The sequence below is a fragment of the Camelus dromedarius genome, chromosome 19, assembly GCF_036321535.1.
Source record: "Camelus dromedarius isolate mCamDro1 chromosome 19, mCamDro1.pat, whole genome shotgun sequence".
NCBI classification, from domain to species: Eukaryota; Metazoa; Chordata; class Mammalia; order Artiodactyla; family Camelidae; genus Camelus; species Camelus dromedarius.
In genome coordinates this window covers 30,708,221-30,731,416 of record NC_087454.1, presented here as the reverse complement: position 1 = coordinate 30,731,416, position 23,196 = coordinate 30,708,221, and the positions used below count along the sequence as shown (strand labels likewise).

General features: G+C 46.5%; 1 protein-coding gene and 1 non-coding gene across 5 annotated transcripts in view; one reads left to right on the top strand and one right to left on the bottom strand.

Moving 5' to 3' along the window:
* Positions 1-23,196, top strand: part of CLIC5 (chloride intracellular channel 5) — a 152,270-nt gene that overhangs the window by 53,354 nt on the left and 75,720 nt on the right. The window contains exon 1 of one of the 4 annotated variants that reach the window (XM_031434601.2): positions 9,833-10,226. The exons of the other annotated variants lie outside the window; for them this stretch is intronic. Coding sequence (XP_031290461.1) covers positions 10,164-10,226 — 63 coding nt within the window. The 5' untranslated portion in view covers positions 9,833-10,163. Of the gene's footprint in view, positions 1-9,832; positions 10,227-23,196 lie in introns of those variants that run through there. 4 annotated transcript variants of the gene reach the window in all.
* Positions 6,990-7,095, bottom strand: LOC116147859 (U6 spliceosomal RNA). The gene has a single exon (XR_004131450.1). It is a non-coding gene; the product is annotated as a U6 spliceosomal RNA (small nuclear RNA).

The following is a 23,196-nucleotide window of genomic DNA, read 5'->3' as shown; positions in this document are numbered from 1 at the left end:
ATTGTTCAAAGATGCCTGGCAGAGAGCCTACGCTTAGTAGGTCAACAGTCATCATATGAACTACCTGAAATACACTCACTCATTTGCTTGGTTATTCAACCCATTTCCTCAGCAAATGCGCATCAAGCGCCTGCTCTGTGTGAGGCTCATTGCTGGTAATGAGAGGACCACGGACGTCATGAAAAGACATGTGGACTGTTAAACGCATAATGCTCAGTGAAGGAAGCCCGTCTGAAAAGGCTACATATCGTATGACTCCAGCTGGATGACATTCTGGAAACGACACAACTGTGGAGACAGTTAAAGACCCCGGAGTGGTTCCCAGAGGCTAGGGAGGAGGGGGCGATGAGGAGGTGGAGCACAGAGGGTGTTCAGGGTGGTGCGACTGCTCGGTGTGACACTACAGTGGTGGGGACACGCCGTTAGACACTTGTCAAAACCAATGGAATGTACAAGACCAAGAGCGCACCCAGTGTCAACCTTGGGCTCTGGGTGATGAGGACTGTCAGTGCAGCTTCACGACTGTAGCCCATGTGGGCTCTGGTGAAGGATGCTGGTGGGGAGGGAGGCTGTGCATGATGCGGGGTAGGGGGTACACGTAACTCTGTCCTGACTGCTCGATTTTTTAGTGAATCTAAAACCATTTTTAGAAAGTCTATTTAAAAAATAAGGAGAGAGAGAGAGAGAATGGATTGTGTATGCCTTCTAGGTCACTACAGCTTACTGGAGAAGAGAGGAACACAAGCAGACCTTCAAACATCCATCAGTGGGAGGTGTCGTTATGCTTGCGTCCAGGATGAGCAGGCTCCTTCCCTTTTTATTGTCCTGATATTTTGTCTTCATTTGTGACAAGCACATGCAGAGGGTCAGTACTGTTTATTGTTCAGACAGGACCCCCTTCAGCCTTATTTACTGCAGGGTAAATGGTCACCCCGCAGTGAGTGGCTCTTGACTGCCCGTAGCCTCCCAGGACAGGGACGAGGTATGCTGTGCAGCCAGCATCCACATTGCTGGGTGCACAGCATCCTTACGATGAGGGGGAGGGAGCAGAGGAGTTGGCCTTGACTAGTGAACTTGGCCAGACCACTTTGGCGTGGCTGTTTTGCATCCCTCTGCCTTTTAATTTGATGACGTCCCGTGGGGAGCCGGGTGCGGTGAGGAAGGCACAGCTTAGGTCAACAGTTGTCCCTCTGGGCCTTAAGATTGAGAGGCTCCATTAAGGGCATTAAGTCTGGTGTTTACTGATGCAATTACCCTGTGCTGTGTGGATGGGGCATTAGTGACTGTTCCACATTCAGTTCTATTCATCCGGGGACTTAATTTTATGAGAGGAAAAAGTGACAATGGTTGGCTCTATGAGATTCCAAAAGAGCAAGGTAAAAAAGAATTCGTTTTACTGCAATTGAATGAACTTCAAGGCATTTTTTAAAAACATAAAATCACTTGGATAAAATATCAGCCTTTGGAAGCGGGCTTGCTGCTCCCCACATGCCCTAGCCTGGTGGAGACGCAGCCAGTGAGAAAAACCAAGTGGGAGGGACCTTGAGATGAAAAACTTTACTTGCAAAGGAGTCTTAGACTAATGTGTGTCTTTTGTACAGGGGTGCACTGAGAACCTTTCCAAAGTGTATTTAACTGAGGAAATTATGCATCGTTACAGAGAAGTACAGAGAGTGACTGGCTGCAAACTCAATGTACCTTCAGTGGAGCCGTCTTTATTTCTTCGTGCTAGAACTCTTTCACTGAATGAAAGCCTCTGGGCAGATTTTCTCCAACAGTGTATTGACGTCACAAAGGCGGCAAAATGTAATCACATAGGAAAAGGTGAAAGTGTGATTCCACGATGTAGACCCTAGACCCTCAGTTCCTCATCATAAAATGCTTTGTTCTGTCTACCTCAGGGCCCTCACACATGCTGTTCCTTTCTCTCTTCCCTTCGGTCTTTACATGACAGGCTCCTTTTTATCATTCAGGTCTGGGCTTAACCCTCCCCTCCTCAGAGAGGCCTTCCCCATGGACACTGCACAAAGGAGGTTCCCGCATTCTCCTCCGCGATTCTTTAGCATTGCAACCCAGATTCCCAGATAATATTTCTCCCATTTTATAATTATACATCCATTTCTTTGTTTGCTTGTTTGTTCCGTCTCCCACAATGAACTGCGAGACCCACCAGGCAGGGGTTATGCACCTGGTTTATTCCCCGAGGTAGACCCAGTGTTCCCAGGTGTATTTGGTGTAAAATAGGTAGTCAATAGAGCAATGAATGTGAAAATGATGAAGTAACTCTGGCCATGAATGTCTCAGTGGAGGAGGACTCATTTGTGAGGCAACTGGTGTAGATCAAAGTGCTATATGTTCATAAAAATGTGGGCAATGAGCATCTTTTTCAATGTCAGGTCTATGTCAATTCTGTGTTTTCCTAAAACACATTATATCTCCTCAGCTAGAAGGGCTGAGGACTGGGAGCACCCCATCCGTGTTTTAGGCACTGTGAGCTCCTTGGGAAGGGGGCTGGGACTTACCATAAATTTATCCCCAGCATTGAGCACAGTGCCTGGTACAGAACAGCCAACCAAGGTGTGCTTGCTGCATTTAACCAAAATGAGATATTTGAAGTGCTTTCTGCCTTCTCCCTGGAAGAAGGAAATTGAAACAATTCAAGGTAATACTCTGTGATTTTTCTGTCCAAGCTTTGTGGGTGTAGGGTTAATCTTCCTGGCAGATCATAAAAGATTGCACAGTTGGGGAAATATATGACAAAAATAGAATCAAACCTTCCTCCCTGAGTATAGGTTAAAGGGAATCCCTTATTACTGTGCTGCAGAAATAAATTTCTTCTGTGTTGGCTTAGCTCTGACCAGGTAATAATGCACAGAAATGTTTTATTCTATTTCTCTGAGTTCCTAAAGTAGAGAGAAAAGGAGAAAGATACAAGGAAATATATGGAAAGAAAGAAAAGACTCAAATACACATATGTTCCCGGAATTTTTTTCTCTGCTAAAAAAAAAAAAAAACCAACAATCAATTCCTGGAGACATTGTTTTATGATTTTATCATTTTATTCTGTAGCTCTATGTGATCACCTTACATCTACACACAGGACCTTTCTCTGTAACTTTGTCAATTCCTGAACATATTTTTATTTTCACCTTGTATCTTAGCTCATGAGCCTGAAAAGACTATATCGTGTTTTTATGAGGACTAGAACCTTAAAAATATACTTTGTATTCATCTCAGGATGCGGTCACCTTTCTAAAGTGCATCACCGTGTTGTTGAGACCTTTTTTCTATCATATGGAACAGCTCTTGCCCATAGCCCTCTTTCTTTATTCTGTGCAGGTTCTAACTGTTGTGGATATAAATCTCTAGTTGCAAACATCAGAAAACCCAACTCAGGATGGTCTGAGCCAAAAAGGGATTTTTACTGACCATCAGGATAGGAAATTCTAGGCACGCAGAGGTCCAGTCACTCAAACAATGCACCAGAGCACAGTCTTCCTTTCTCCATCTCTTGGCCCTTTTCTTTCCCTCTCTGTTGGCTTTGCTCTCAGTCAGACTCTTGTCTCAGCAGTGGCAAGATAGTGTAGGCAGCTCCAGGATCATATCCTAGTTTCTCTGTAAAGAAAGGAAGAATTTTCTCTTAAACACATTTCTGACCAAAGTCTCAGAATTGAATCTCATTGGGTCCAAGTTGGTCATGTGTCCATTTTGAACCAATCACTGTGCTCAGAGGAATTCGGTGCTCCCATTGGCCAACACGAGTCATCTGCCCACCCCTGAAACTCCACTTGAGCCTGACGGGCTGTGAATGGAGAGGATGTAGAATCTTAAGGAAAATCGGGGTCCCCTCTAACAAAAAGGTGAATGGATTCTAGCTGTCAAACATCATAACAACCTTTCCCTTTTCCTTTCAGAACTTTATTCTGTTGGGTCATGGGCATCTGCCCACTTTCCTCAAAACATTCTGCATTCTGCTCCCACTTGTATAGATGCTGACTTTCCATCCCCACTGCCCCTCACCTCGCTTCTCCTCCACCCTGGTCCTCTTTAACAGCATGCCTTTTTTTGAGTTATTAAAGGCTGTCTCTGCTCAATTGGCAAAGTGAACCTGTTGGTCGAAATAGAATCAGATGTGTGGGTAAGAGCAATATGGGTCAACAATTGTTTTGGAATTTTGTTACATATATTTATCTTGGATGCTATCCAAGTTTTTAAAACATGGATTAGTATTTTTATGTGATCTTGCTGTGACTAACGTATGAATTTTGCCATTAAGGGAGGACCATCACTGAAGCAGTAAACCCTACCAAAAATGCACAGTGATGCAACAGAACATGACCTGGGATCACTTTTATCCTGCCTTTTGTCTCCCATGGTTTTGCTTTCTCTAGGGGCTGGGCATTTTTTTATTTTGTGTGTGCCACTTCTTAGTCCCTGTTTCTTTTTTTCAGCTCATCTCTGGGTGTCTCTTAAGTTTAGCAGAGCAAAGGAGGGTTCCAGAATCCTCAAGTCTAGCCATTTCTTTTCTAAGACTGGCCATTCACTGATCCCACCAATTCAATAAGCAATTTCTAAATGTCTGTCAGCACCCAAATCTCATCCAACCACATCCTATTTCACATACACAGTAAAGCACTGGTGGTTAAGAAGATGGGGAGACCTGGGCCAGAGTGCCAGATAAATGATTATAATTATCTGTGTGGCCTTGGACAAGTTACTTAACCTCTTTGAGTCTTTGCTTCCTCGTTTGTGAAATGAGACTAATAGCACCTGTCTCGTTGGGTTATTATGAAGATGAAGTGAGCTAATAAGGGATTCAGAGTTCCCACACACAGTGGACTTTTGGAAATGTTAACTATCATTATTGTTGTATAACCCTCTCCTATGTTTCAGTTCAAAATTAGAATATTTATAAAAACTCCGCACTGTAAAGTCTATTTCACTAACATCAGCCTTGGAGTGATATAAGCACAGAATTCCAAGTGGAGGAGGAGGCTGTGAATAAAAGAGGTGCCAGTTATTCATTAACTGATTCCATCAGCCATTATTTAACGAGCATGTACACTGTCCTGGGAGTATTATCAGCTTGCTTGCAAGCTGATAGAAAGGGGCAATTGCATTCTGTGGGTTATGCTGAAGGGACACCAAACTGGATTCCTGTCCTCAAGGACCTTCCACTCTTATGAAAAAGACATGACTTGACCCATGAAGGAATTCCAGGAAGGAATAATAATAGGAGCTAAGACTGCTCAGTTTCAGGAGGGGATCTGTACACAGCGTGTTCTCAGAGGGTTCTAGAAAGAGCATGTCACCCCCAAAACACAAGGGGAAGGAATAAGTAATAAGTGAATCAGCGGGATGAGTGACAGTTGTTGACATGGACTCTGGGCTTCAGTCCAGCCTACTCCCTGGCCTCTCCCTGTGCTGAGCACAAGCAGGCAGATTGCTGTGAGGACAAAGATCACTGGCAATGTTGGACACACCCGAGAGCACGTTAGTTTATAAAGGAACAGAACCAGCGACCCAGCCCAATCTGCCTCACAGCCCAACCTGTGACCTCATGCAGGTGGAAGGACCCATCTTCCTTTGTCTACACCCACTAGGTCCTCCCACAGAGACATGATATGACCGGTGCTTCCACCGGTGTCATCAAAATCGGTCAGTCCCCTCAGCTGGAAGCTGAAACCCTTGGGATTGTCCAAGAGATCCTCTGTAGAGAATGTAAGGGTGGAATGACCTACTGCTATAGAAATAGCTGCTACCCTGGGCAGAATGAGTGGGTTCGACTAAATATCGTTAAGTACACAAGAGTAGGAGCTTGTCGTGAATGATATGCTTACACTCTGGTGCTGGGTAAGGTGAACGTTTTGGGAAAATCTTTTAAGGATCATCATGGTTTCTTCATCATCATCATCATATATACACATTCTTTTTCTCTTGTAAATATAGCTAGAAGTTTATTAATTCTATTGGTCTTTTCCAAGAACCAGCTTCTGGTCTCATTAATTTTCTCCACTGTTATGTTTTTAAAGTTCTATTAATTTCTGTTCTTATATTTATTATTTACTTCTTCTTCTTGCTTTGTGTTTCGTTGGCTATTCTTTTTCTAATTTTTTAAGGTGGAAGATTAGACTATTGATTTGAGACCTTTCTTCTTTTCTAAAGAGAATATTTCACATATAAAATTTATATATGTTATACTTATGTGTGTTATACACATATATGTAATATATTTATAAATAATACTTGTATGTATTATACCTATACATTTCTTTCTAGGTACTGCATTAGCTGCATATTTTTCTTTTCCTCCTTTCAGTTCTATCACTTTTGCCTTATATATTTTGAAGCTCAGTTATTAAGGACATACACATTTAGGGTTGTTGTATCTTCCTGATGAGCTGACTCTTTTATCATTACATAATCTCCCTCTTTATCCATGATGATCTCCTTGTTCTGGAGTCTGTTTTGTTTGGTATTAATACGGTGACTAACTTTCTCTTGATTAATGTTTGCATGGTATCTTTCCTCATATTTTTACTTTAATTTATCTATATCATTATGTTTGAAGTGAGACTCTGTAACAGCATAGAGTTGGATTTTGGATTGTTTTTTTTTAATCCAGTCCAGCAATCTCCAGCTTTTAATTGATGTGTTTAGACTATTTATATTTAGTGTAAGTATTGAAATTGTTGGATTTATGTGTGCCATTTTATTACTAGTTTTCTGTTTTCCCTTTCCCCGCCTTTTAGATGATTTGAATATTTCTTGCCATTACATTTAAATTTTTCTATTGGGTTTTTTACTATATCTCTTTGCATAACTTTTCTCAATCTGCTTAGAGTCCATCGCTTACCACTTGAAGTGAAGTAGAGAAACATTACAACAAATAAGGTCCTTTACCTTCACCCTTTATGTCATATAATTGAATCTGAATATATTGAAAACCCCATCAGATATGTTATAATTTTTGATTTCAACAATCATACAAAAATATGGGTGTTACACAGATTTGCATGTTATCCTTCCCTTGGGGCCATGCTAATCTGCTCTATATTATTCCAGTTTTAGTGTAAGTGCTGCCAAAGTGAGCATTTAATATGTTTTTGAAGTGCTTTCCTGATAAGGATTTAACCAAAACTTGCACCAAGTTTATGAAACTATGATTATCAGAAATACAGTCTATGATCAAGGAAGTGTTTTTCTCTGAAGAAAGCTGGAACTGACTAACCAATTTTGCTTTGACATTAAAGGGCATAAAATGAAGCCTTTTAAATCTGGAACTTATAAAGCAGAATATGAAATTAAAAACTAGAAATATGCACAGAAATATTTTATGACCAAAGCAGAATATTTTTCAAAATAAAAGTTTATAATATTAAAATAAGCAGTTACCTGCAAAGATGTTCAGATGGGAGGTATTATCTGGAAATTAAAAGGGAACTGCTTCATTTTTCGGTAAGTGGGGGATATTTGGAGAAAATGAAGTAAAAGCCAACTCTGCCAGGTGTGGGATTAAGGAAAGTGGAGGTCATGTCACATATTGTTTAGCTCATAGCCAAGAAAATAATCACATGGGTAAGGCATCTTTCTCTCTCAGAAAAAAAAAAACAACCCTCAAAGACATTTTAGCATATAATGTTATACCTCTTCCACACTGCTATTGCAAATATTGTCCGCGGCCCCATGCGGGAAAGTGATGAGTCTGTAGTGCACGCAGCGCAGCGAAGGTGGCTGTCTCCCTCTGTAACCTTGTCCTTCCCAGAGTATGCAGTCACTGGCTGGGAATGTACAGCTGGGAAGGTGACTGTTTCTCTAAAGGCCTTTGGTGATGTAAGCCCGAAACCAAGGAGGAGGAGAGCAGTCAAACCTCACCTTGACAAAGCTATCGTGTACAGTGTACGGTGAGGAGACATTGCACTTGGATTTTATGGGGAAACAGCCTGTCGTAAAGGGTGGTCATCTTCTCTGCCAGTCAGGTGCCTGACCATTCTGGAAGGTTCAGCTGTAGTGCCTTCTGCTCTCTGAGGCCTTTCTCTCTGGCCACTCTATCCGTGGTGAATAATCTGTCTATGTGCTGACTTATGTAGCCCCTCCATCTGCCCAATTCATGTGGCAGCCTTAGTTTTCCTTTTATGTGACTGTTATCCTGAAATAGATTTTAATCTCCATTAAGACCAGGGCAGTGTCTTTTTTTTTTCGCCTAGAGTGACTTACCCAGTGTGCACTAAGTTTGAGAGAGGCAGTTAGTAGAGTCGTTAAGAGCATAGGCTCAGTCTGTCTGGGTTCAAATCCTGATTCTGCTGATTCCTAACCAAATGACTAGGGGCAAGTTACTTAAAGACTCTATGCCTCAGTTTCCCCACTTGTAAAATTGGGATAATAGCCCTATCCATAAAGATTAAATAAGTTAAGACACGTAGAGAGCTTAGTATTTTTTGCCTGGAACCTAATAAGTACTGTTACTTACTATTAAGTGATTAATTTTTTTCTTAGAAAGCTGTGGAACAAATATATATTTGTAAGTAAAGCAAGATAGAGCACAAAAAGGACTGACTAAAGAGAAGGCAAAGAACACAAACAGAAGTTGACTAGATTCCAGATGCAAAAGACTTAGCACCTGTTTTTAAAAGAAATAGAGGGTGGGAATATAAAGTGGTACAACCACTTTGGAAAACTGTCTGGCAGTGTTTACTTGAGAAGAACATTCTTAAATTCTAGAACCAAGCAATTCCACTCCTGAGTGTATATAGCCAACAGTTGTGTGAAAGGATGTTTGCTAGAATGTTGATAGCAGCCCCCTGGTAATCATTAACTGGAAACTATGCAAATGTCCATCAATGGAAGAATGGATAAATAAATTGTGGCAATAAAAATGGATGATTTCCAACTACACACAGCAGAATGGGTGAACCTCACCAATTTAAAGGCAAGCCAAGGAAGCCAGACGCCAAGGAGTTTATACTGTGTTTATTGTAAAATTCCAGGCCACACTAACCTGTGCTGTTACAAGTCCAGATAATAGTTACTCCAGGTGGATGTGAGCAGTGTAGAGCAGCTAGAGAGGAGAGACCAGGAGGAGCTTCTGGGGGTGTAGCTAACGTTTTACTTCTTCATCTGGTGCTGGTTTCACGGAAAGGTTCAGTTGTGAAAATTTATTGAACTGTGCACTTAACCATATATGCATTTTCCAATGCATATTATACTTCACTAAAAAACGTTTAAAAAGAGGACAGAAATAAATAAGAACAGAAAAGAAAGAAAAGAGTAAGCAAAAGAAAAGAAAAGGGAAGAGCAACAGCCCAGACGGTTCAAGAACATGGATCTGGGCTCGGGCTGCACCTGACCGGGTTGGCTCACCTCTCTATCTTACACCCCACCACCCGCAGCCCGTCCCTGCGTCCCTCTCCCCGCTAACCCTACTCTGTTGGTGGAGCACGAGCACGAGCACGAGGCGGGCAAACGCACATTTTTCAGGGTCCTTGCGTTCCCTTCCCCGCTCTCCACAGCCCCATCCCACTCTGAGCATCGCTAAGGCAGGAAGGGGCTTTCCAAGTGGGTAACGCCGGTAGAAGAGTAACTTGGAAGAGCTGATGCTTCATTAATGAAACGTAAGGCTTAAACCCATCTCTCTTCTCTCCGCTCTCCTCCTCTCCCCTCCACTCCCTCCCGGCTTCACCTCTGCCAGGACATCCTCCGCCCGCCTGGCTGCTGCGGGTCCGCCGGGTGCGGGGTGTGGGGTGCGGGGCGGGGGCCGCATTCGCGGGGAGCCCCTCCCGCCCGCCCAGGCTGACCCCGCCCCGCGGCGCCGGCTATTTTGGGCGCTGGCGGCGACCGCTGGATCGCTGCCGGCCGCGGATCCTGTGACACCTCCCAGTGCGCGGCACTTGTTGCTCCCAGGACCTGCTGCCCATCCCTGAGCCCACCTTTCCCTCAGGTCCCCTGTCCCCTCCTGGCTTGTCTCCTTTCCGGGTGATCGCCGGGGGCCCCAGATCTCTCAGGCACTGCTGTCACCGGCTTGAGACGTACATTAAAAATCGATAAATAAACGCCGCTCCGCAGGGGGCCCCGCTGTCAGCAGCAGCAGGAGCAGGAGCGCTGACCCAGGCGCCGTAGAGGTGGCGCCTCCCCGGCCCGGGACACTGGCCCCGGGCGCCGACGGCATGACGGACGCGGCGACGGCTAACGGGGACGACAGGGACCCCGAGATCGAGCTCTTCGTGAAGGTAGGTCGGCGTCCCCGCGCCGCCGCACCTGCGGCTCCTCCAGCCCGACTCGCGGCTCACGTGGCCGTGCGCCTAGCGCGCTGGGACACCGGACCCTCCCCAGGGAGCGCAGCCCAGCCCTGGCGGTCCCCTGGATGGCCTTTCTTCGAGCCCGAGCCTCGTTTCGGGGGTCCCGGGAGGGAGGGAGTCAGGTGCAATCTGACAGGTGGCTGTTTTCCTGGACAGTCGGCCCCAGCAGTTTGTCAAACCCACCGCGGGACCTGCGGTTGCCCTGCTCCGGTGTAATTTTGGCTTGTCCTGAAGGGCATCTCCAGGATCAGGGAGATCCTGCCTGGAGCCCTGAACCTTCCTTCTAAAACTGAGGGTGAGGGGAAGGAAGAGAGAGAAAAGAAAACAGTAGGGATATAATTATCTTTGGCAAAGCAAGTAACGTTTCTTAAAATCCCCCTTTCCTCTTTCACTCAGAGCTATTAAATGAAAGCAAAAGGAACAAAGATGTTCTCTTGCCCTGTGACCTGCAAATCAGAAAACCAACGCTCCACTTGCCCACAATATTGTTATTGTCAAAATCGCGCTTCTGCAGGATAGTGTCAGGAAGTGCCCAGGGTAACCTGGGGCAGACTGGGAGGAAGGAGCACAGTGAAAAAATTAAATTCAGTCGCCTCGCTCCCTGGACAGAAACAGTCTAACGTCAAAAGCTGCTACACTTCCTTTGCAACCTGTAGGAGGAAGGATGCCGCTGAGGCAGTTTCCCCGCCCGCGAATGTAATAAACATTTGATAGGTCCTTGGTGCCCACACCACAGAAACGGGGAAACCTGAAGCCATAGGAGAGTTGCCTCCAGGGCAGTGCAGAGACAGCCGCCAGGACCTGGGGGAGGGGGAGGCGGCAGGCTGCCTGAGCGCTGAGATCTTTCACAAAGGGCAAAAACCTTAGAATGCTGTTTCTCTAGAAATATGCAGGTAACTGAGAAGGAAAGAGAACGTGGTGTCTGTCAGGGGCCTCCTGGCTCAATTTAGAAGGTATATATATTCGGTGGAATGGGGGGGGGAAATAAATATATATATAATAAAATATATAATATATATATATATATATATTCCCAGGAATGGGGAATATGGTGAATATATATGCCTTTTAAATGTGTTTTGGCCAATGGATCCTTATTGACAAGCTAATTAAACAGATTCTGGCAGAAAGTATAAGATCTGTATGAACCTTGATAATAGCTTTTTGGTCTTTGTTACCTTTTAATGCCTAAAAACTAATAAATCAGCTGTGATTTATTTTACATCTGGGCAATGGTCTGTCTCTGTTGACCCAGCCTTTCAGGAAGGTTTGTTAACTTTTTCCAACTGGGTTTTACATTCTTTAGAGTAATTTTTTCAGAATTGTCCATAGACATTGCATTTGTCTTTTAGTGAGACTTAACTTTCCCCAACCTGTTTCTCTCCCCCCAAATGTGGCTTTTGTGGCTTCTGTGTCATTTGGTTTCTGGGACCCCTCTGGGCAGGACTTCCAGGCGCTCTGGCAGAGCCGGGATGGAAGAGGTCATGTCTTCTCAGAGGCTGGGCAGTGTTGGACCCAGGGCCGGACAGGGCTGCCCTGGCCCCCAGCGTCCAGGCCTGTGGTCTGCGGAGCGAATAGGGAGAGCTTTTACAAAGCAGGGAGACTTGCTGCTCTTCTTGAAGAAAGCTATTCTAGGACTTTCTCAGATTCCCTGGGAGCAGGTAGTTTCACGGTGTCGAGTTCCTGAAAGGTATCTGAAACACAAATTGACTCTTTTAGAGCCAAAGGAGCCCTTTGCCCTGCTCTTAGGTGAGAAGGCCATTCTGCCTGCGCCTTCTGAATTTCATGCTGGCAGCTTGGAGCTTTTCTCCATTTATATTAAAAGCTCACTTTGCAGCCCCCAGTGCCTCCAAGAATTCTAAAGTACCCGTGTTGTCATTTGTCTTTTCCCTAAAGGAATGCAACCCCTGAAAGGCAAGCAGGCTTCTCGGTCGGTGCACAAACCAGATAGAGGGGGGAACAACAAAAAAAATCAGATAGGAAAGTTCTTTTGATTCCCCCCCTCCCTTTTGAGCTTCTGGTTAGTAGTTGTCATTTACAGGTGAAGGCTGAACATAATTGCGAAATAAAGATGCTCCCCAGGCTTTGAACGGTTTCATTTTAAAGAAGCAGTGTACTGATTTACAGAATCGGGCATTTCCGCAGTTTGACGTTTCTCTTTGCTGCACGATTCTCATGAAAAGAAGGGCCTTCTTGTTGAAAGTGTCAGGTATCAGAGGTGCTTTCTGCAGGGCCCAGCAGGGAGGTTTCCAGGAAGCCTCCTAGGCAGGCCGGCCTCACCCAGGAAGAGTTGTGATGTGGTCATCTTCGACACTCCCATGAAAGGACTGCCAACCCAGCCTGTCCTCTGGATGTGTCATTCAAACCCTCCATCATCCAGCGAGTTTCAAGGATGTATGATTCTGTGCCACATCAATTAATAATCAGTGTCTGTTACTACCGCTGCTGCTGATAATAATAATAATAATAATAATTTTTAAAATGGTGGCATTTTAGGACTTACGAAGCACATTTAAATACCTTATATCATTGAGTCCCCAGCATCCTTGTTCATGAGCCTTGATTCACTCACAAAAAGTGATGAAAACAAATAAAGGTAGCTCCCAGGGACCTCGTGAGACATCATGCTGTCAGAGCACTTGGCCAGCTGCAGTTTGCTCTCCCTCTAACAACCTCGGGGGCTAAGGATGATGACTTGTCTCGTTTTATGGCTGAGCAACACATGTGTGCTCAGAGAGTGTACATGAAATGCCCCAAAGTTGACAGTGAATAACATTGTGAGCTGGTCCTCAACTAGCAGCTCAGACTCTAAATTTCTCACTCTTTTCCAAACACCTATATGTCAGGTCTTGCACCTTTTTCCTCCCCCTTTTCCATTGTGGTTTAATACAGGATATTGAATATAGTTTCCTGTGTTACACAGTAGGACCTTGTAGTTTATCTGTTTTATATATTGTAGTTTGTATCTGCTAATCCCAAACTCCTAATTTACCTCTCCCCACCCTTTCCCGTTTGGTGACCTTTTGGTAAGTTTGTTTTATATGTCTGTGAGTCTGTTTCTGTTTTATAGATAAGTTCATTTGTATCATTTTTAGATCCCACATATAAGTGATTTCACATGGTATTTGTCTTTCTCTGACTTACTTCACTTAGTATGATCATCTCTAGGTCCACCCATGTTGTCACAGATGGCATTATTTCATTCTTTTTTATGACTGAGTAATATTCCATCGTATATATACCATATCTTCTATAAAGATGTCTGTTGATGGACATTTAGGTTGCTTCCATGTCTTGGCTGTTTTAAATAGTGCTGCTCTGAACATCAGGGTGCATGTATCTTTTCAAAGTATAGGTATTTTTTTTTTTCTGGGTATATGCCCAGGGATTGCTGGATCATATGACAACTCTATTTTTAGTTTTTTTGAGGAACCTCCATACTGTCTTCCATAGTGGCTGTACCAAATTACATTCTCACCAATGGTGTAGGAGAGTTCCCTTTTTCCCACACCCTCTCTAGCATTTGTTATTTGTAGACTTTTTAAGGATGGCTGTTATGACTGGTATGAGGTGGTACCTCACTGTAGTTTTGATTTGCATTTCTGTAATAATTAGCGATGTTTGAGCATCTTTTCATAAGGTCTTGTACCTTCTTTTTCCAAGTTAGGTTCTTGAGTGCTTCCAAGATGACATTTATTAGCAACTTACTAACCCATCCTAATGTGGTCATGCAACACTGTCCAGATGCCTGCCCATCCCTGCCCTGCACTCCACGCCTCTCCCTTCCAGGGAACGCTCTAGTAGGGACGTTTAAGAGATCATTTACCCCAAGTTTTTCATTTCTTCATCTGTAATTAGAAAGGTTTGAGTAGGCAGCTCTGATTCTAATTCCCCGTAACAAATGTGGATGGGGCAGAGGAGAGAGAGGAGCTGGGTTCGAGTCTGGTCTCTGCCTCTAGTTAGTAGGGTGACTTGGAACAAGTTCCGTAACTTCTATGAGTCTCAAGACCCGCCTCTTAAGACAAGAGGGTAGTTATAAATAACGTGACCGTATCATTTAGTGTCCAAACCAAGACACTTCTGAGAGTGAAAGGAGGTGTTACCAACAAAGAGCCTGGGACAACAGGGGTTACCTGGGGTTGTTCAGGACATGTAACCACCCTAGTTATGAAAATACTGTCCCCACAGACTGGCTGTGAGGAGGCCACAGGAACAAAGAGATGAAAGCACTTTGTAAATTGAAAATTGCTGTGAATGCACTGGCTTTGGTAATGCTGTAAATTCCAGGGCAGGTAGAAGCATTCTACTAGGATCTGTGGGTCCCTGATTTGCCTTAGTCTAACAACAGCCTGGCTGCTTCCTCACTCTCAGGGCTATTTTGAGAGTAAATGAGATCATAAGCAGCTGGGACTTTGATCACAAAGGGAGGACAACAGGTTAGAGAATTGAGAGGGGCCGTGAGTATGGTTTATTGAAAGAAAAAAAAAAGAGCAAGGAAGTGAAAGCAAAACAGAAAGTGATTTGGGAAGACAAACGCAGGATGTGCTGCATAGTTAGATCAAGACATACCTCCCACCTCCGTGGGCTCTGCCACCCCCAGTCCCACCCCTGGACCCTAGATACAGAAATCCACCAAAGCGAGGTGATGACTGTGGGCCAATTTTGCAACAGATGTCTCTTGGGACCAAGGGCGTGGGTTTCAACAGAAACTGGTGGTTCTCAACTTTGGCTACATATTCAAATTGTTTGGGGAAATTTAAAAACTGATAGCAGGCTTCCTCCCAGGCCAATTACATCAAAGTTTCTATGGGTGGGACCCAGAAGTGGCATTTTTACCCCCACCCCTAAGTGACTGTAGAGGGTGGCTCTGGTGGAGAGCCACTGAGTCATCGTCAGAGGCGGGTCCCCGGGCAGGCAGCTTTGTCCACAGCTGAACAAGGTGGCCTTGCTTATGCAGATAAATGTCTAGAACTTCTCAGAGCCTCAGGGCACCGTGATCCATTTGTTGACAGAGAGCTTGCAGCCAACCGGTATGCAGTTATCAGATGCTGACGGACAATAAAGCCCCATCTGCAGGACTCCAGAACAATCAGTGCATGGGGTCGGTCTAGTAAATAATCATCAATGCAGCCCGAGGGAAACAGAATGGAGCCCTGCTGATTGTCTGATGGAAATGACTAGTCATTTCATTTACTGAGTGATCTGGAAGGGTCTGACTGTGGAGCAGGGCGGAAGTCAAGTCATAGTGACCCGTGGTGTGGTCACCTGACTTCCAGAACAGACAAGATCAAATCTGGTGATGTTCCCTCTCAGACCCCAGCTGCCCACTGGCTGCGTGATCACCTCGGGCAGCTCGCTGGCCTAAGCACGGGCTTAGCAGATGTCGACATTCCTTTTATCACATTAAGCCACTATTTTTCGTTCCCACTACCTCCTGGTTTTGATCTGCGGTCAGTAACTCGATACACAAATTCATCTGCCCTGCTGTGCCAGTAAGAGCGTCCATACCTGGCAGCACATCCGTGGGAGTGCTGGTGTCAAAGGTCGACTAAGACCCATCTCAGGTGCCCTGGCAGGTGGTGGGAGTGAGGACTGGGGTCTACAAGTGCTGAAGGCCACTGCCAGTGGTGTCAGGTCCTGCCTCCCTGCCGACTTGTGCTGTTTCTCTGGGTGTTTGGTGGTTCTCTCCATCCAGGTCAACGCGTCCATCAGTGTAGACGGTCAAGTCTAGAGCTTTTCATTCCTGATTCCTTTGTGATTCCAGATGCTGGGCCCATGTCAGTGGGTAACAAGCAGTGCAGTAGAAGAGTGTGGCTTTAGGAGTCAGGCTCTGGGTCGCCTGCTGTGTGAGCTAGGACAGGTTACTTGGTCTCTCTGGGCCACAGTTTTCTTACCAGTGCAATGCTGATAATGCCAATACATATTTCCTGGGGTTGGTGCGAGCACTGATTATTCTGTGTATGAATTGGGGTCTAAGTAAAGGCTCCTCTTCAGGCCCAGTCTAGCCTCAAAAGTGAGAAGCCAAGCCCTTGTACTCTCCTCCCATGATATATTCAAGAAGTCAGAGATGCAATTTTATCTGCTCCTGTCTCGTCGTTGGAGCCAGGACACAGACTATCTGATCGCCTCCATGGGGCTGGTGCTCCAGGGGCTGGAGGCCCCCAGAGGCCACTGTCTGTAGTAGTGTAGCCACAGGGAGAGTGTAGATCTCGGACCAGCGGTTGGATTCTTCCAGCTCAAGGGAGTTCCTCTTGTAACTGCTTCCTCTTCCAAGGGAGCTCCTGCATAGCTCGGGGAGGGGGGTGCTGGATCAGGATGCATCAAACCACTGGGGTGCTGCGCTGGCCCCTCCCCTTTCAGCTCCATAGGGATGCTATTTCAGGGGCTTCATCCCTTTCCTATCATTGGGTTCTTGGCGGGGCCTCCCAGGCTCACCTGAAGGTGCTCTTCAATGAGAAAGGAGGCTCTGGAGTCTAGATCCTTTAGTTTCAACAGGATTCCGGGGATCTCTATGCAGATTTTCCTGCTCTCTTGCAACCTTCTTGCTCTGCCTAGCCATGGTTACTCTCATGGAAACACACACACACACACACACACACACACACACACACACGTTTAAGTGTATTATCTAGCAGGACTATAGGAAAAACATCATAGACTTGATACCTGGGACCTTTTAAAAACTGTTACCCAGGAGGCATCCTTGGTTGTCCTTTTCATCAAGCCTGGAAGACCAGAAACAGTGAAGATGCAAAGTGGCTACGTGCGGGTTTCCTGAAGGCGTGAGTCTCCACCCAGGCATCTTAGATCTGACCCTGCTTGCGTTCAGAGGGGTCAGCTCCACCTCCCGGGGGGGTTTCTCTGCCAGCTCCCTGAGTGAGAAACTACTTTGGAAACTCATGTATTTATTCAAGGAGTGTCTTAGTTCTGAGATGTGAAATTCTTTAGGGATAAATAAGATAGATAATCTGCTGTCAGAAAGAAAATGAATTCTTTCCGGTAAAAAAGAAATCGAGTTGTTAACCTCTAGAAAGAAGTCGTCTTTAGTTCTGCTAGCACGGGAAGTGTCTTTGAGTTATGTTCATTGCAGCGCTCATGGTGAACAATGGCGAGGCCAGGGGTGCTCAACCTTGGGGACATGGAAAAGTCATGGCAAAGCCTTTTCACAAGGATTGGCCCAGCCCTGTCCCCAGAGATTCAGATTTGGGAGGTTGGAGTGAGTCCCAGGCATCTGATTCTGGGATTCATTGGAGACTGAGAACCCCTGGCCCAGGCCATGGGTAAATAGGATTGATGGAGAATCCAAAGGGCAGGTTGAAGTCAAGTCCCCACTGGAAGCATCTCTCTCAGAGGATGGAGGAGGGCGAGGCAAATATGCTTATTAGCATGATTCACCCCAGACTGACCCCAAATACACCAGAAAAGGGAGGGGAAGGGAATGCTTTTGACCTTTCTTTTAAACTTCCTTTTCTTCCTTTGTAATTTTTTTTTAAATGATGTAAGAGTGACAAGTAATTTTCAAATCTGGGCATGAAGGAAATATTAGTAAGATAAAGAATGTAGGGAGTTAAGAGCTTGGAAACCATCCATCAATCAATGAGCCAATTAACAAGCATGTTTATGAGACGCCACCTACTCTGTGCTGGGCTCTGTGAGAGCTCAAAGAGGGGAGGGGAGGTCAGAGAAGATGGGGTCCCAGCAGTCCATGGGCTTGCAGCTGAGCAGTAAAAATGCCAGCATCATGCCTCGGGAGTGGCAGGAAGTGAAGTAAGGGGCACCAGTAAAGGGAGTGGTATGGCTTGAATGAGCCTAGGGGCAGGTGGGACCTCAGTTGTGCTGTGAAGTGTGACCAGGATTCGCTGAGTGGCTAGGAGTGGGCATGCATGTCAGGTCCACAGCAGTGTGGAGGTGGGGATGCTCAGGGCCCAGGGGCTATGCAAGGTTGGCTGAAGAGACTGGTATATGGAGGGGCACCATTGGGAATAAGATACATAAACAATAGTGGGAAGGAATTTTGAATGACAAGTAAGTGGTTTTCACCCCCTTGTAAGTCACGGGGGTCACCAGAGGGTTCTACCCAGGGGAGGAGCTTGATTTGGTCCCTGCTTCATTGGAATGGTTCCTGTGCCATGTTGCCCCACGTGGTGGGAAGATAAAGGCACTCAAAGGAGAAAGCCCTGGATTCCAGGTCTGGCTCTGCCACACATTGGTTGTGTGACTTTCTTGAAGGCCAGCCTTCCTTTTCTATAACATGGGATCAGCAATCATAAAATCATAGAATTTCTGATCAGGAAAGACCTCTTAGAAGTCATCTGGCCTGACCCCGTCTCGTCAGATAAAGTCACAGCCAACATTGTGGGACACGCGCTACATGGATTTAAGGAGGAGCGGTGAGATGACGTGAGCTGTGGCTGGTTTTGCCTTTGCTCTTCTGACTATGCTCACAGCGATTATGAATATGAGGGCCTGGGGCTTCTCAAGTGGTCAAGCCAGGAGGTGACTTGAGCTGGAGCTAGGGTTGCAAGGATGGGCGTGCTGTGGGGGAGTGGCGTGGGTTCACACTGGACATGCCTTGGGAGAAGACTGTGCAAACATAGGTGTTGGGGCCCAAGCTTTGGATTCAGTTGTTTCCTGGTCCGTTCATCTCAGGAGAGACGGGTTTCCATGTCTGGAATGATGGTACCACTGATGGGCTCAACCATGATTGTCCAAGTTGTTGTAAGTGGATTGAGTGCAGATAAAATAACTGAGCTTGAGCTTTGTGGGTCCTTTTAAGCCAGAAACCCTGTGGATCGGTGGCAGAAATGGAGCTGAGGGGATGGGATTTGTTGGTCATGAGAATGAGCTTCTGGTTTTAGGGCTGTTCTGTTTGAGGTGACAGCCAGCCAATCAAGGGCAGGTGTCTATCGGAGTGCTGGAAAACAGAGCTAAGAGTGAGGTAAAGGCCGGGCTAGGGTGTGGATTTGAATTTGTGCCTCTTTCCTGCCGTTGAAGGGATGGGTTCCCTGGAGGAGGGAGCGTGGAGAAGGGGTGAGGGGATGAGGACCGTGCTTTAAGAAATGTCCATTTGAGAGCGAGGCATGAGGGCACTGGAGGACCTAGCAGAAGTGAGGAAGAAGCAGAGAGGTAGGTAGCAAGCATCCCATCCAAGAGGAAGGAAGCTACGTGAACAATGGCTCACGCAGAGGCAAGAAGTGTCAGGAAGTGTCTGGAAGAATTAAGCGTTCTGCTGGGCTATGGCTAAGAGCGTGAAGAGATGTGGGGAAGGTGGACAGGAGTATAAGATTGGGTCGGATCATGAGGCACCTCCGATAGCCAACTGGGCGACTGGGGCTTTTATTTATAATGCAGAAGACGGCATGTGTTACCTCCTGCGTGTGGGGCAATGATATTTTAAAAGAGAGGGAAGCGCTTAATTATCTGAAGATGGCATGCCTGGCCCCAGTGCATCTGAGAAGAGGTACGTTGAAGTGGGGGTTCATCACAGTGTGTCCTGAGTCAGCCCCAGGCTGTGGTGTGCACAAGTTTGGTGCTGGTTACCCTGCGCCCTGTCTCAACCTCTGCGGAGCTTAAGGTAATGTTTTCCACTTCTGTTGATCATTATTCTACAGTACGGGTTGTGGGGGAGGTGAGAATGGAGCTCCAGACGGCAGAGATAACACAAAAGGTGAAGGAGGGGAGGGCATGTGTAATGAATGGAGTCTAACTGGGAACTCATTACCTAGGATGAAGAGAAAGTGAAAACCTTGTCCGGGTTGCTATCTCTTAAAAACTCAATCTGGGAGGTCGGCATGGCAACAGGTAGAGATGGCTTGCCTCAGCCCAAGGCTCCCTCCACTCACTGCCCATCCTCGCTTCCCAAGGCTGGCAGTGAGCAGAGGCCCAGTAAACAGAGCAGGCAGGTGGTTGCCAGGAGGCGCGACTTCACCTGTCTTTCATCCATTTTCATGTTTGAGTTCTGGGGCATTTTATAGTCGCATCATAAAATCTAGCATCCACTGTGTCTGTTTTTTGCCTTGGAAATCAAAGGAACCAGATGTCTGTGGTCCTTTATCACGAAGGCCTCAGATTTGTCCTCTAGGGTTAGAGGGTTCTGGGCAGGGTTTGATCACAGGACTCTGGGGAGAGAGGGATGCCTCGTGGGGAAGGTCACATGACCTCTCCTCATTGGAGTACTGTAGGAGTACAACAGAGATATGATCTGACCCATTATTATAAGGGTAAAAAAAAAATAAGAATCATAAACTCCTTTTGTGAACTAGAGTTTTCATTGTTTAAATGTAAGGCATTGTACTGGTCAATGTGTGCCCATCACCTGTTCATACAATAGCTTAATGTGGGCTTTGGTGAATGGTCTTCCCTGCTTAGGATCCTTATACTCTGTGGTCCTGCCACCCCCTAGGGCTGCCAGCTCCTCTGTTGGACTCTGCATTCGACCATGCAGTGGGAGGGATGGAGGGCCACAGGGAGAGTTTGCATGGGTCCCTGCCTGGAAGTGGCCAAATCACTTGCACCACTTTCCACGGCCCAGAACTCAAGTGTCATCCGGCCGTATTTTCAGGGAAAGGGGAGGCAGGTTTGATAAACCACAGGGCAGTCTCTGCCATAGAAATGATTTATTTCCTACCATTATATCATCTGCATTATCTCTTCACCCCCTAAGACGGCATCCTGCCGACAGCCTCTCCCTCTTCCTGTGCACCATGCTTGACACCACTAGCTTAACCTTCCTGGAATACTCCACCCCGCCACGCCTCTACCTGCTGGATCAAGGTCAGCCTCTTCCACCTGACGCTGACGACCCTCCAGCCAAGCCTGCACTCCCTTTCCCAAAGTGGTTTCCCACACTCCCTTAAAATGTCCCTTCTGTGTCTGCATAGTTTCGGAAGCATTTTTGAGTCTCTTCTCTGATTTTATCCCCACACAGTCCATTTGAAGAAGGAAGAGATACAATCCTCATCACAGACAAGGTGACTTTCTGGGACCTGTACCCTGTGTTCTCCCGCACAAACTGAGGGAGAAACCCGGAGGTCCTGACCCCAGACCTGGGCAGTCTCTACCAGAACATGGTTTCCCAGTCTTGCACGATCGCACCGTCCACCTGGGACACTTTCCAAATTCCAGCACACCCTCGTGAATCAGAGTCTTCAGGGAGGGAGGTCCCAGGCTCCTGTAATTAACTAATGCCCCAGTGATACTGGTGCACAGTCCATTATGGGAACACTGCCCGGAACCTAACAGGGCCCATGTGGATACCCTGGACCCAGAGTCTAATGGTGGGAATGTGAAGTACTGTGACATGCAAGCACCGGGGAAATTTGAGGGGCAGAGGGCCTTCCAGCTGCTCCCAGGTCACCCCAATGTACGTAACATTCTGGTCATCTTAAATATTGACCCTTGACTTTAGAAGCTGCTCCATGGCCTCTGGAATTATAGAAACAGTCACGGCCTTTTTTTTTTTTTTTTGCATAGCCGTTCATCCCCAGAGAGGGGAGTCTGTCGTATTACCACATAGCAGACTGAAGTCAGGGGTGGAGAATAGAACCACTGGTGGCAGTTCATTCCATGGGGGCCCAGCCTCACCAATGCTAAGCCCTTTCTGAATCACTCCAAGACACGTGACGTGGTCAAAGGTGGTGAGACGGTTGGAGGCTTTGTAATGAAAACAAGTTTTTGAGCATCTACGATGCACTAAACATTGTGCTAGCCACTCTGGGTAATGCAGTACCTGAGATGCAACAATGCCACGGGGTAGGTGGATTGTGACTGCTTTACAGAGGGGAAATCTAGGGCTTGGAAAAGTTAAAGCTTAACTCGGGAACCCGTGGGAAGTGGTGGAGTTGGGATTCAAACCCATGTCTGACTGCCTACAAAACCACATCTTGTGATGTGTGTTCATAATTAAAAATAGCAAAATTAAAGCCAAATGTGCTTACAATACACTTTTCCATCTGGCAGCTGTAGATTGAGGTCGACCAGGTGGCTGGCCCTGGGTCTGGACAGGAACAAGGTGCTCAAGGCAGACACAGTCCGGCCCTGGCAGAGCTTGCAGTCTGGGCTGGAGGCATGGGCGGGTGGGGGCAGCCACTGGACGTGCAGAAGGACTGGGACCCAAGGGCGAGTATAAGACGATGGGAGCTCGAAGCAAGGGGACCTGGTATTAGGAAGGCACTGAGCTGAGTTTTGCAGCATAGGCAGTGGCCAGTAAGGACTTGGGGTTCAGTTCAGGGACAGGACATGAGGGGAGAGTCTCAGCTAAGCTGAGGCAGAGAAGGGGGAGGAAGCCAGCCACCTCTCCCTGCAACAGACCTGTTGCCAGGGCAGATTCTGGAGGACCTGGTGATAGGTGGCCCCTTGTTCTCCACCCCATCAGGACCCCGAGAGCTTTTCTTGACCAAGAGAGCAAGGAAACCACTACAGAAAGACCAAGGCCTCTCCCTTCTGGCCCCTCTCCCACTTTAGGTCACCATAAAGGGCGATTCAAGCTTATCTAGGCCTAATGCTCTTCAGAAAACACGTTTCAACTTGTGTGCCAAGAACTACTTTATCAAGGGTGAGGCACCTTTCATTCCAGAGCGGGAGATAAAGGGTCCTCGGTGGGAACGCCTGGCTGGTTAACACTTTGGGGTGAAGGAGCACTTCCCAGCATGTGGTCAGACATCAGTGGGGGAGGGCAGAGAAGCGGTGATCAGATGCTCCTTGTGGACGAAGGGCTTGTGACGTGGGGGAGGATGCTCTACCAGGAGCTGGGACAAGAGGCCAGGGATGGAAGACAACTGTCACCCATGCTGTGGTTCTGCCCCCTGGGCTGGGCTGGTTTCCTTCAGGTAGGTTCCAGCAAGTAGGACAGTATCTAACTGACATGGTTACCTTGAAGTCCCAGATCAGGTGGAGTCTGTCC